The 12,910-nt window shown below is 36.7% G+C and overlaps 1 protein-coding gene across 3 annotated transcripts in view; it reads left to right on the top strand.

The window, feature by feature from the left end:
• The window catches only part of elna (elastin a), a 55,007-nt gene extending 44,386 nt beyond the window's left edge, over positions 1 to 10,621 (top strand). For all 3 annotated transcript variants that reach the window (XM_030152838.1, XM_030152837.1, XM_030152835.1), the window contains 11 exons: positions 759 to 833; positions 913 to 999; positions 1,149 to 1,193; positions 1,489 to 1,524; positions 1,833 to 1,901; positions 4,365 to 4,400; positions 4,717 to 4,773; positions 6,073 to 6,102; positions 6,979 to 7,014; positions 8,459 to 8,524; positions 9,048 to 10,621. In XM_030152838.1, the coding sequence (XP_030008698.1) occupies positions 759 to 833; positions 913 to 999; positions 1,149 to 1,193; positions 1,489 to 1,524; positions 1,833 to 1,901; positions 4,365 to 4,400; positions 4,717 to 4,773; positions 6,073 to 6,102; positions 6,979 to 7,014; positions 8,459 to 8,524; positions 9,048 to 9,118 (608 nt within the window). In that variant the 3' untranslated portion in view covers positions 9,119 to 10,621. The remainder of the gene's footprint in view (positions 1 to 758; positions 834 to 912; positions 1,000 to 1,148; positions 1,194 to 1,488; positions 1,525 to 1,832; positions 1,902 to 4,364; positions 4,401 to 4,716; positions 4,774 to 6,072; positions 6,103 to 6,978; positions 7,015 to 8,458; positions 8,525 to 9,047) is intronic.
• Positions 10,622 to 12,910: the final 2,289 nt, after the last annotated feature.

Genomic DNA, 12,910 nt, shown 5'->3' with positions numbered 1-12,910 from the left:
CACACCACACACTGCAGACTAGGAGCAGCGGGCTTGCCATATCAGGCACACGGGGAGCAAATGGGGGGTTAAGTGCCTTGCTCAAGGGCACATTAGCCAACATTTTTTTCTGCCAGTCCGTGGAATCGAACTGGTGACCCTTCGGTCACAAGCCGACTCTACAATGTGCATCATACTCATCTATAACAAAAATTAAGCCACAGCGTACTAGAGGTTCAATTAGATTAGTGTATACCTCGACCAAGGCCACATAACCATGTGATTTAATAAAACACCCAGTCTCATAATATTAGAACAAGCAATAAAAGGTGTCATGTGCCCAACCTTCATTTTAGAAGTTTTTGCATCATCCTTACTGACAGAAAAATCAACAGACAAAGGCAATTAGATCATCTTTGACAGAGGTAAATACATTTTTTTCTAAACTGAAACAATAAGGTATTAATCTACAAACTACCACTAAGTAATCTACCAATAATGATTGTATCTAGAAAAAATACACAGTATACATCAAATAAATAAAAAAATGTCACTTTTACTGACAGTGATTATAATTTATGTTAGTGTACCTGTTTATTTTAAATATATAGATATTATCTAACTATCTGGTCATTCATCTCATTATTCCTGGTAATAAAATGTCTTATTAGGAGAAAAAAATCCACTAGACTGGTCACAAAACTCAGTATTTTCAATGTTTTTGAAGCTGTTCAGAATAATATATCACAATAGTTTACTAATGTTGTTTGTCTGTGTAGGAGCTACTGGAACGGGTGTTGGTCCAGGTGTTGGAACAGGTGGAGGTGTATATCCTTACGGAGGGTACTACCCAGGTAAAAACTCACTTTTTAGAAACATAAATACTTTTTTTAACTTGCAGTGGCTTTTACATCTGTCTTCGGTGTGTTTTAGTTCCTTATGGTGGTGGGACAGGAGTTGGGACGGGGGTCGCACCTGGAGCTGTAACGCTACCTGGAGCAAAGCCTTTGAAACCTCCAGGTGTGTGTTTTTCTGCTTTAAACCACTTTACTGTTAATGAGAAGAATGAGTATTTTTATTGCATATCTACATTTTGAGGATGTTTTCCCACCTCTGTTGACTCTTATGTATGTGTTGTGTGTACACTGTTGTATCTGTGGGTGGAGCAGGAACTGGAGCTGGAGTTGGAATCCCACTGTCATCAGGTTTTCCAGGTTAGAAATCACCTACATTTGTACATAAAACTTCACTGTCATTAGATACCAAGTTAAATTTTTTGTGAATTTAAGGAACAGTAGACAATGTGTAATTCAAGGAAAAACAGCATAAAATGTGAATCTTTTTTTTTTCCATATCAAGAGAGAAATAACATTTTAAATAACTCAAAAGTACTTATTTACTATATTTTCTTTAATGTTTGGGTGAGCCAATCCCTGCCAGATGTATACAGTATGAGATTGGTTTACCTACCCCACAATAATGCTACTCTTTTCTGTCATCATGATTCAGGGGGATACAGTCCATATCATCATGGTTATGGACAAGGTATATATGGGAGAGGCTGACAGCACAAATACACAATGTTACCCACGTATGAAAACCAGAAAACAGAAGAAGAAACAGCGTTCTGCCTCATGCTCTAAGTGACAGTTGGTCAGGAGATGCCATCTCATTACACTTCCTGTTCAGGAAATTGGCCAGTGTGCTGATAAGGCTTTGAGTAGGGCATAATGAGAGGACAGCTGGGACCTTGTGTGACTGGTGTTTTAGAGGAAGATGGAATTACACAACCTCAGACCAGTATGTTTGTTTTTAATGGCACATCTAAATCAGTCATCTGTGTGTTCTGACAGGTGGGTATCCGTCTGCAGTTGGACTGGGAGGTGCTGGTGCAGGTGCTGGAGCTAAACCACCCAAACCAGGTAGTGTAAGAGACCTGATGAGAAAGGATAGTCCTTTGAGTAAATACTTGAACATCAGCAAGTCCATGTTAACCCATAAAGACCCAAACACCCACCATCGACCAAAACATCTTCTGATGCAAACTGTTTAAAACCTGTTGATCCATTAATCCTATCAATACATGTAAATAATTAGTGTAAAGTGCAGTTTGTCATCTTTTCATGGTCATCAGATATGACCCATTTGGACGTTCAGAGGCTCCATAGTTACCGTGGAAACAGTCATTTTCTACAACATTGATTCACATGTAAAACCCCTCTAGTTTGATAAACGACAGTGGATGGAGATACTTGATTTGTGTTCAGTTAATGATAGATTTGACTGAAAAAGTCACTTTTTCTTCAGATTTCTCTGTTTTTAATATAATAAGCTTTGAATTTACTTTAAATTATCATGAACATCTAGATGATCAGTGAATTAAATATAGGAAACTACATGATTTAGACTGAAAATGCAAAATGCAGGGGATAATATTATAATAAATGGTGATAAATCACTTCAGAAAGATTCATTAAAAAGAAAAATCCATTTGGGAACTGCCACAAAAGTAGAACTGGGTCTTTTTTGGTTAATACCAAAGTCACATGTTTGAATGTAGTCACCCCAAGAAAACTGTGACTCTGATCGGCATAAACATGTGTCCTCATGTGTTCCAAGTGATCACATAGTGACAGACCACACTTCCCCATTTGATATGCAAACAGACACATGGATCTGTAGCTTAAAAACAAACAGAAAGGTTTAATTTCCAGTTAAACAGACTGGCTTTGTAATGTTGCTTTTATATTTAATTTGCTGTAAGACTCAAAAACAACTGGCAGCTTTTCAGGACAGACGTTTTCCTGCCTGTTACTTATGAGTTGAAGCTATGAATCATTCAGTACACGTAATATGACGTAATGTAACAACTTTGAGCTTTTCTTTTCTTTTATTAGCTCTCTTACATGACATATTGTTTAGTAATGACTGAATCTCCTGCACCTGCAACATGTTTAGTAATTTAGTTGAAAAAAAAAATCATAAAAGTAGTGAAACATTTTTCAGGTGCAACAATGAAACACTAAACATAGACAGCACTTCTTAAATGTGGAAAAACATTAACTGAGGCAGTCCTTCAATTAAACTGCTTTTATTGATACTTGGTTGATTAGTAATCGATGAGTCACAGTGAACTGTGTTTAAACCCCAACTCTGACACTAATCAGTCTAGTCAAATGAACTTAGGGGTCAAAACATACAGTACAGATTATTCAGGGTGATCGCATCCTATAACTGCTGAAGCCACATATTTTTCTGTATATTATCCTGATGGAGGGATATTTATGTCAAATTATGTAACACATACAGTCTAAGAAACAAGTTCTATGAAAAGTTTTCTCTAAAGGAAAAAGCTACACTTTTAACCCATAAAGACCCAGTGCTACTTCTGTGGCAGCTCCTAAATGAATTTCTCTCTCCACTTAACCTTTCTTAAGCAATTAATCTCCATTTATTATAAGATTGTGTTCTGTAATTTAGCATTTTTTCAGTGAAAATCTGGTATTGTTCTACATTTAATTCACTGATCATTCATTAAAGCACAAAGTAAATCCAAAGGTTAATCAGAAACAGAGAACAATGTAGAGAACACTGTTTTTTTCTATTATTTATTGCCTTTTTGTTACATTATGATCACACTATACTCCCTCCTGGAGTGTGTGCACTGTGTCCAAACAACATTTCAGATGATTTAGTAACAGCTTGTTCTAACACTGCTTTATACAGAGTTAGTCATCAACTAAGGTCAAGCCATCTGTAGGAACTGTTGGTAAAGGACATTCACTTTCACAGCTAATTTTCATTACTGCAGTTCCTGTACTTGATCATTAAAAAAGGCCTGGTTTGTAACTCTGAAATTATATTATTTTTCAGTTTTTAGTAACTTAACTTTTTTAACCCCTGGTACTTTACCCTTGTTCCTGTTCAGGTCATTGTCTGGGTTTGAACTACTCATATTTCAATAAAAATGAGGGTATTTTGAATCTTTTGACTTATAGAACAGATAATAAGAGAAGTACATATCAGTTATTATAGTTTATACATGAAACAGTTACACAATTCAGCTCCACCCAAGATTTCTACAGTAACGGTGCCATGAGGAGTTTAAAATTAGAGCAGCATTTCCTGTGGGAGACTAATTACTCTTACGATTGCAGTAACAGTACACGAAATCAAAGTGTCATAGTGTTTGGCATACCACAAACCCCGGGAGAGACTCTGCCAGGGGAAGCTGATATGAGGTTATTAGAGTAACTTCAGCTATGTATCACTTTAGAGCAGTGACAAGAGCAAAAGAAACACCAGTAATAACTCATGTCAACTGTACAGTAGATCAGAAAATGTTGAATTTTCATCTGTGGTTTATTTGCTCTGTGTTTTGTCAGGTTATGGTAACCTTGGAGGTGGTGGTTATCCAGCAGGTGAGGACTGAACCCATAATCTGTTCATTATTTTCTGTCTTTCACATCCACCTGTATGTATTACCCTCTAGTTATCATCCTCATATTGAAGGTTGTCTCATCATGTATTTGTGCTGATTAGTGCAGCCTCCTCTCTTTCTTATGTATTCTCACAGCTGCAGCTCTAGATATTTATCTGTGTGAAATGCCTCCAGTTTTGTTTTGTTTTTGTTTTTTCAACAAAAGAATTTGCCAAATGGACAGTTAAAATGAATTATTAATAATCTAGCTCACATCATTGTTTGTTGAGTCTTTATGATAACTTTTTGTTTTACAGGTGTTGTTCCTGGTGTTCCTGGTTATGGAGGAGGTTACCCCTCACAGTATTATCCAGGTAATATTACACACTTTTACACACATACCGATAGGAATTTTAACCTGATTAGGCTGTGACGATATATAGATAGGAGCATACATATATCGCACAATATGTGTATTGGTTTTGGGTCATACACATGTGGAGTGGAGCTGGTGGCTGCTCATAAATCATAGAAAAAGGTCAAACAGCCAACAGAATTGAATCATTTATCTTAGGACAGTAAAGGCAAGAAAAGAAGACAGTAGGAGGATGGTGAGGGTGAGTTTAGAAAAAAAATAGACAATGTCTGTATTTATTCACTTTCAAAACTTCTGAGATTTATGTCAATGTTGTTGATATGGAAAAATGATAAATAAAGTTATAAAAAAAAAAGAAAAACTTATGAGATTCTGCTCAAATGTCTGGTAACTAAATGTGAAGATAGATGTAGCATACATGTACATTAGATTTACATTAACCCATAAAGACCCAAACATCCACCATCAACCGAAACCATCTACTGATCTAAACTGTTTAATATCTCTTGATCCACTAATCCTATCAATATATGTAAATAATTGGTGTAAAATGCAGTTTGTCATCTTTTCATGGTCATCAGATATGACCGATTTGGACGTTCAGATGCTCCATAGTTACCATGGAAACACCATCATCTTCTACAACATTGATTCACCAGTAAAACCCATGGAGCTGGATCAATGACAGTGGATGGACAAACTTGGTTTACGTTCAGTTGTTGATATATTTTACTGAAAAAGTCACTTTTTTCAGTTTTCTCTGTTTTTTGATATAATAACTCTCATCTGTAATCTGCGCTTTTATGAACATCTACATGATCAGTGAATTAAATACAGGAAAATACCTGATTTACACTGATAAAATACAAAATACAGAGGATAACATTTTTAATAAATGGTGATGAATCACTTAAGAAAGGTTAGATATAGAGAATTTTTCATTTGGGAACTGACACAAAAGTACCGTTTGGTCTTTATGGGTTAAAACCATCAGAAAGTAGAAACACTGAAACAAAAAGTCTCTTCAGAAACTTAAAGTTCTCTCATATAGTAAGACACAATCCCTCTTTGACACAGCTCAAGACAAACAGTGGAATCAAAAGTGATTTTTATTAAGTTTTTTTTCTTTCTGCTTTATGTTCACATCCAGTGAAACAAACAAATATTACTTTTAGTTTAATACAACTCAATGAATATTGTAATTACAAAGTGTAAATCTAAATATTTAGCTGCATCCACCAAGACAAGGATTAGGGCACACACGAACCTTTAACTTTTATCCTTGTTTCTGGATCAGGAGGATTAATGCCCAACTGCCGACAGCAAGGTAACCTCGCAGGATGGTTGAAAGGACAGACAAACTGACCCATCACTGAACCTCCAGAGCTGAGAGTAAAGAAAAGGAGAGAAAAAAAAACATGCTCAAATCCTCAAGTTGAAGCCCACATATAAGAAAGCTTATGACACGACAAAGTAAAATATATTTAACTGGTGAATTGGTCTTGCATTTTAGAAAGATATCATTCATTTTCTTACTCTCCTTCTCTTTATGCCACAGCCTTTGACCTAAACACAACTTCAGCTTCTGCACTGTAGAAACCCTACCATAAAATCTCACAAAGCCTGTACAGTTGTCTTTTTACCAGTTTTGTAACCGCAATTAATCTGTGATTACATTTGAAAAGTCCTTAAGTAATTTTAATTTGACAGGAAAGTTTTGAATTCATGTTTTTTCTTTACCAAAAACTTAAATGCACTTAAGGACTTTTCAATGTCAACAGAAAATCATTTATTTAAAACCCCTCACCTTCAGCTTGTGAGCACACATGGGAGGCTGACTGCGTATGAGGAAATAAAATGATGTTTGGATAAACGCAGTCTTTATTTTTCTTCTATTAGCACCAAATTACAGATAAATTAATTCCATTCGATAAGATGGTGCGCATAATTAAAACTGATATGTAATGCAATTTTTTTCCCAGGTGGAAAGATAATAAGCCTGTGTTATTGGTGTCACAGTTCATCTTATGCTCTCTATTTGCACTCATTCATGTCTGGATCAGACCACTAAGTGCCTCCCATGTGATCTACATATGTTAGTCTTTCTATTCATGACAGATCAAGAGCGCTTTCATCTTAACATTATTGTTGCTGCTGTTATTAAACCTCCCTTTGGTCCTGTCTCTGTTTCTTCTCTCTATAGGTGGATATGTACCAGCTCCACTGACTCCTCAACAAGGTACCGAACACACACTTCCTCCTGCCCTTCACATGTCACAATAACAAGAGTTAATGTTTAATTTCTGTGGTGGAGGATGGCAGCCCATCATTTGAATGTGATCAGAGAAGGGTACAGTATAGTTTGGGGCTGCGTATGCATGTCAGCGCAGATGGTTTAGCATCTGCAATGTTAATCTGCATTTTCCTGAACATTTGAGATTAATGCACCAGGGATTAGATCAAGGAAAGCACATCTGGTTTCTTAGATTGAGCTACAGTAACTGGTTTGATTCTTTACAGCGTCTGACATTAGGACACCTGTAAATATGAAATAAAATAGACGTTGACAGATAAACTTGAATTTGCAAAATGGGCCTCAGTGGGGAATTCTTTATGATATAAATGGTATCTTGGACGTATTGTGGCTGACAGCATTTCAGTTAGTGCTGGCTCAGTGTTTTTCAGATGTTAAAAAGTGAGAGACAAAACCTTCTTTGTCCTTTAAAAATGTCACATAGATTCTGCTCTTGCTCCTTTAGCAGTGCAGTACATAACATCACACTGTTCGTTTGTGAGGAAGACCCACTCCAGGCACATTTACATATGTTCCATATTCATTCCATTTCTTAAAGATGGATTTAATTCTTTAAAACCTAATGTGTCAACGCTGACACACCCTGTGCATATGCACTTTGGTTTGCTGTAACTCTTTCACTATTTGTGCAATTGGAAAAATTCCAATGCACAAAATTCCAATGGTTTATAGCTTTTATTGGGTCATTATGGTAATTTCACTCATGCCTGTAGTAGAAGCTGGAGAAGAAGCCATTTTAGCAGAATAATAACATGCAGTAAATTGTAAATAATTGCTAGATTTTGAAATATCTAGAAAAAAAAAACTAACAAACTCACTCACAGCATATTTTCTAACCTTTTTATAGTCAAAATAAGAAAGAAAAAGTCCAGGCAGACCCTTTCAGGCTCAGGGTTTAAAGGGTTAACTGAACTCCAAGGTATATTCAGTAGCATTTTTATTCATCCCCTGGATTATACACGTCAATAACCTTTTCTCTGAGCTCACTGGAGACTTCCTTTGTCTTCATGGTGTAACTGTAGGCAGGGACACTAATGAACCAGTGACTGGACCTTCTGTACACAAGTGTCTTTACACTACAATGACTTGAGACACATTCACTGCATTTGAGTCATCTCCACTTTAATATTAGCATCCACTGGCCGGAGCTCTGTTGAATTTAGCCTCTCAACTTTAAGAGGGTGAATATTTCTGTAATTATACACTGAATAATTCTTTCCTTTGTAAATTCTTGTGAAAGTGGACTAATGATATTGGCCATGACTCCATTTATAAAATCAATAAAAAGGGAAAACATCCAATGCTTGTATATGCTCTGTATATAAATGAACTAAATACTGTACTTCATTATGGTTGTTTCTTTTTGTAGCCAAAGCAGCTAAGTACGGTGCACTGCAGGGTTTCCTTGGTGGAGCAGGAGGAGGGGTCTACAGAGGTAAGACCTCCACATTTGAGCATCAAATTGTTACCTCTGCCAAAGAGGTTATGTTTTTGCCAGGGTTTGTTTGTTTGTCTGTTTGTCTGTCTGTTAGTGTGCAACATAACTCAAAAAGTTATGGACAGATTTTGATGAAATTGTCAGGGTTTGTTGGAAATGGGATAAGGAAGAAATGATTAAATTTTGGTGGTGATTGGAGGTGGGGGGGCCCACGGGGGGGGGGGGACCAGAAAATTTCTTTAAAATCTGTCCATAACTTTTTGAGTTATGTTGCACACTAACGGGCAGACAAACAGACAGACAGACAAACAAACCCTGGCAAAAACATAACCTCCTTGGCGTGGGGGGGCCCACGGGGGGGGGCCACTGATCAGCCTTGGCGGAGGTCTGCGCTCTCCGAGTGCTTCTAGTTTCATGAGTATTGGAGTAAATGCATACATACAGAAAACTGTGGTGTATATTTCTAAACTTTTGTTGAGTGTTTGTTTTAATAAAGATAACCCTTTGGTCTTTGCTGCAGGTGGTGTCGGAGGGGGTGTTGGAGGTGGTGTTGGAGGATGCCTCGGCAAATACTGTGGGAGGAGGAAGTAGAGGATCACTTGAGATCCCGTGTGACCTCAAGAAACCATGGTGCTACTGCATGATAGAGAATGTACATTTTATAAACAACACCAAGCCCCCATCAGAAACCTTGTAAAAATGTTTTTTTAACTGACTTGACTTTAATGTCTGTTTTAATGCAAACCCACCGACCCAGAATTTTGTACACGTTCTGATGTGACGTATGTTACTGATAGTGCCTTAAATCATTAATGTGCTCAAGTTAATCAGCTTTAAAGCACCAGCCTATTTTAAATATAGAGTATGTGTTAGTCTGTCACCGTGTGTTGCTTATTCTTGATCATGGGTGTGTTTGTGTTTGTGTTTGTGTTTGTTTGTGTGTGGTGTGTGTGTGATTCAGGCATGTGGTTGCCTTCATGTGACCTATGAATGATCTCCCACCCAGCTTTAATCCTGAGGTGATGTGTCGTTAGTGTTAGAGCGCACGTCGCTGTGCAGACCTCATCACCTCTCTGACATGTCGTAGTGTTTGGGTTGGTCCCGGACCGTTCCAAAACTGGTGAAATCTGGCCAATCTGTGCCTCGTCTCTGGCTCCCTGTCTTCTGTGCTGCTATTTTTAGGCCTGCTGGGTATAAAGCAGCGGGAAGCGGGGCTCTGTCCAACCCATCTGCTCTCTGTAACTTTGCTGATTCGGGTTGCTATGCAGTACAGTTCCCTCAGCATTTTTTATCTTGCCAACTTGTGATGTATGAAGAGCAGCTTGTGCTCTGAGGCATTTGATGCTAGAGGGAATTAAATAGTTTGATCTAGTACAGGATGTTTTAACTCCTGGAGAAGCAGTGTTTCCTTTTTTTTTTTTTTTTTTTTTTTTTCAGATTCAAGTATCATTCAGCTTCTACTCTGCTCTGGCATGTACATTGTGTATGTATGAATGTTTAATTATCTGTCAAGTCCGCTTCAAGTGTTTAGTCTCATTTCAGTAGTTATCCACATTTATGTAACTTGTCATTACATGGTTATTCAACATTTTTTTGCACCATGCTTTGACTCATAGCTTTACTGTTATCAGGAATGTGTGAACATAAACAGTGCTTTGCTTTTGCATATATTAACTGTTAAAAATTGTTATACAGAATAAGACTTTGTGTGATGGTGAGCTTATGTTTTATAAGAGGCACATGCTCCCATTGTTCTTTATTTGCTTGAGCTGCTTTCAAAAAGGCTTTACAGACCAAAGGTTCATGAGCGCTGTTGCCAAGTGACCCCATCTCTTTCTGTAACTATGTACTGTATTTTGTACTAATTTGATGTTAGCCGGCTTCAGTCCATCACTCTGTACTTGGAGCCTCGCTGGGTCAGACTGTGTCTTATGTGCCGTGGGATTCTCTTCATCTTTATTTAAAACTGTTTTTATACGGAGGAACAGTGTGGTTTTGCACTTTTTATATTTCCACGACACACATGTGACTTGTTCCTGGATATCTGCATTTTATTTGCTTCATTAAATAACTAAATAAAATGTGTTAAAAGAATGTGTCTTGTCCTCGATTGTTTTTTTTCCCTGTTTAACGCTGCATTCCACAACAGCAGTTCATCCTGAGAGTGAATCAAAACCACCTGGTCTGGAGAGTCTCGGTGGACCGGTTCAGTGAGGCCCATATTGTTCCACATAGCGATAAATTCTGTTACCTTTCAGTACTGACATATACAGGCATCAGGGAACATTTGGTTGGAATTCTTGTTAAAATGACAAAAAAAAAACATATTGTTAAAGTAGTGAATATAAACCCTGTTCTTGTTGTGCCAGCTGGAAGTGATGAACTCTGCTGCTGTTCACTCAGATCTCCAGAGAGCATCACCGAACCATGATGCTTTAAAAGTACATAACACCGTTGTTCCATCAGCAGAAAAAGTCCTATAATGTCCAGGATGAAACTGCAGCAACTGAAAATGCCCATTACCATCTCTTTAAAGCGTCCTGAAACTTTACTGCAATGTCTCACAATGTGACACTTCCTCAATGACGTTTCAATGGGAAACCTCCATAAAAGCGTCCAACAAAAGCATTCATTTTATAATATAGACTCAGTAGTTTTATTGAGTTATTTACAGTGTTCTCTATATTTTCGTGACTTGTTATTAATGTGAACACTCACATTTTCAAAGGTTCTGAAGGTATTTAGTTTTCTAGTGAATTTTTTATTATTATTCTTTAGATTTTGACTAATGTAAACCTGTCGTATTAAAAATTGCACTTCAGCTGTATTTAGCTGAGGGGCTTCAAAAAGTTTTCCATTTTACACAAAAGGACTTAAAGGCTGGTATCAACGCTTGCAAAAATGTACTGACCTGGATGGAACATAGGTTGAAAAAGAAACAGCAAAACTTCAGCCGTTTTTTTTTACAGTTTTTGAAGCCCCCTCATATAAGCTGATACTGTGTTTTTTATGTACATAGAGTTTCTTTTCTTATTATTTTACTTTTCTTTTTAAAAAATCATATCTTGTATTTATAATTTACTAGAGTGACAACATCTACTGGCAAAAACTCAAAACTAAAGATAATTTTGGTTCTGTTGAAACAAATACTGCATTTATTTATCGTTTCGACATGTTTTGGGTAGTTTCAGAATATAATGGTGAGTGATGTCAGACACTGTGGCATCACCACTTCTCTTGTTTTAGTGTGAACACTGCAAATTTTTAATAGCAATTTTAACACTGAGAGTTCTGGATTTGGTGTGTAGTTGTGTTGTCTCATATGATGTGAAACTTGTGACATTAGTTCCTTTTTAACTCTATTTGCTCATGACATGGTTAGTTTTTTCTAACAGCTCTTTTCAGATGCCACATTGTTGTATTTCTGCTTTAAGGGTGTAGAAACATTCTTCCATAGCTACAGGGTTAAATGAATGATTACACTCTTATCGTATCCTCCTGTGACCCAGGAAAGTCAAAGTTTCAGCTTTTTTTTCTTTATTTTTTTTTAATACATTAAATACTTGTCTTAATTGGAAATAACAAGATGCAGCAATATGTTAGAAACAGTTTTATTTGTTTAACCCATAAAGACCCAAACATCTACCAGCAACCAAAACTAAAATATTAAATACCTGTTGATCCACTAATCCCATTGATACATGTAGATATTTGGTGTAAAATGCAGTTTGTCATCTTTTCATGGTCAACAGATATGACCCATTTGGACGTTCAGAGGCTCCGTACTGAACGTGGATACACCGTCATCTTCTACAACATTAATTCACCAGTAAAACCCACGGATTTTTGAGTAATGATAGTGAATTAATACACTTGGTTTATGTTCAGTTAATGATATCTTTGCCGAAAATGTCACTTTTTCTTCAGTTTTCTCTGTTTTGATATAATCACCTTTAAATTTACTCTGAGTTATCATGAACATCTAAATTAAATATAGGAAATTGAATATAGGAAAATAGATGATTTACAGTGAAAGATACAAAATACAGTGGATAATATGATAATAAACGGTAACAAATTGCTTCAAAAAGGTTAAATAGACAGAATAATTCATTTGGGAACTGACACTAGAATAGCACTGGGTCTGTTTGGGTTAATGGAGTGTTGCAGTTTTTCTTTGTTTTTCAAGCTATGAAACTCTTGTCCCCTAAAATGCGTTGCTGACAGGATATGACGTAAAACCTGTAACATCTGTGTGTTTCTTCTAACAATGAAAATCCTTGAATCTCAGCTCGTTTCAGATACTACATTGTTGTATTTCTGCTTCAGAGTGAATAAACATTCATGCATAGCTACAGGGTTAAATGAGTGGTTAAATAAATG

This window comes from Sphaeramia orbicularis, chromosome 13 (genome assembly GCF_902148855.1).
Source record: "Sphaeramia orbicularis chromosome 13, fSphaOr1.1, whole genome shotgun sequence".
NCBI classification, from domain to species: domain Eukaryota; kingdom Metazoa; phylum Chordata; class Actinopteri; order Kurtiformes; family Apogonidae; genus Sphaeramia; species Sphaeramia orbicularis.
This window is presented reverse-complemented; position numbering and strand designations above follow the sequence as displayed.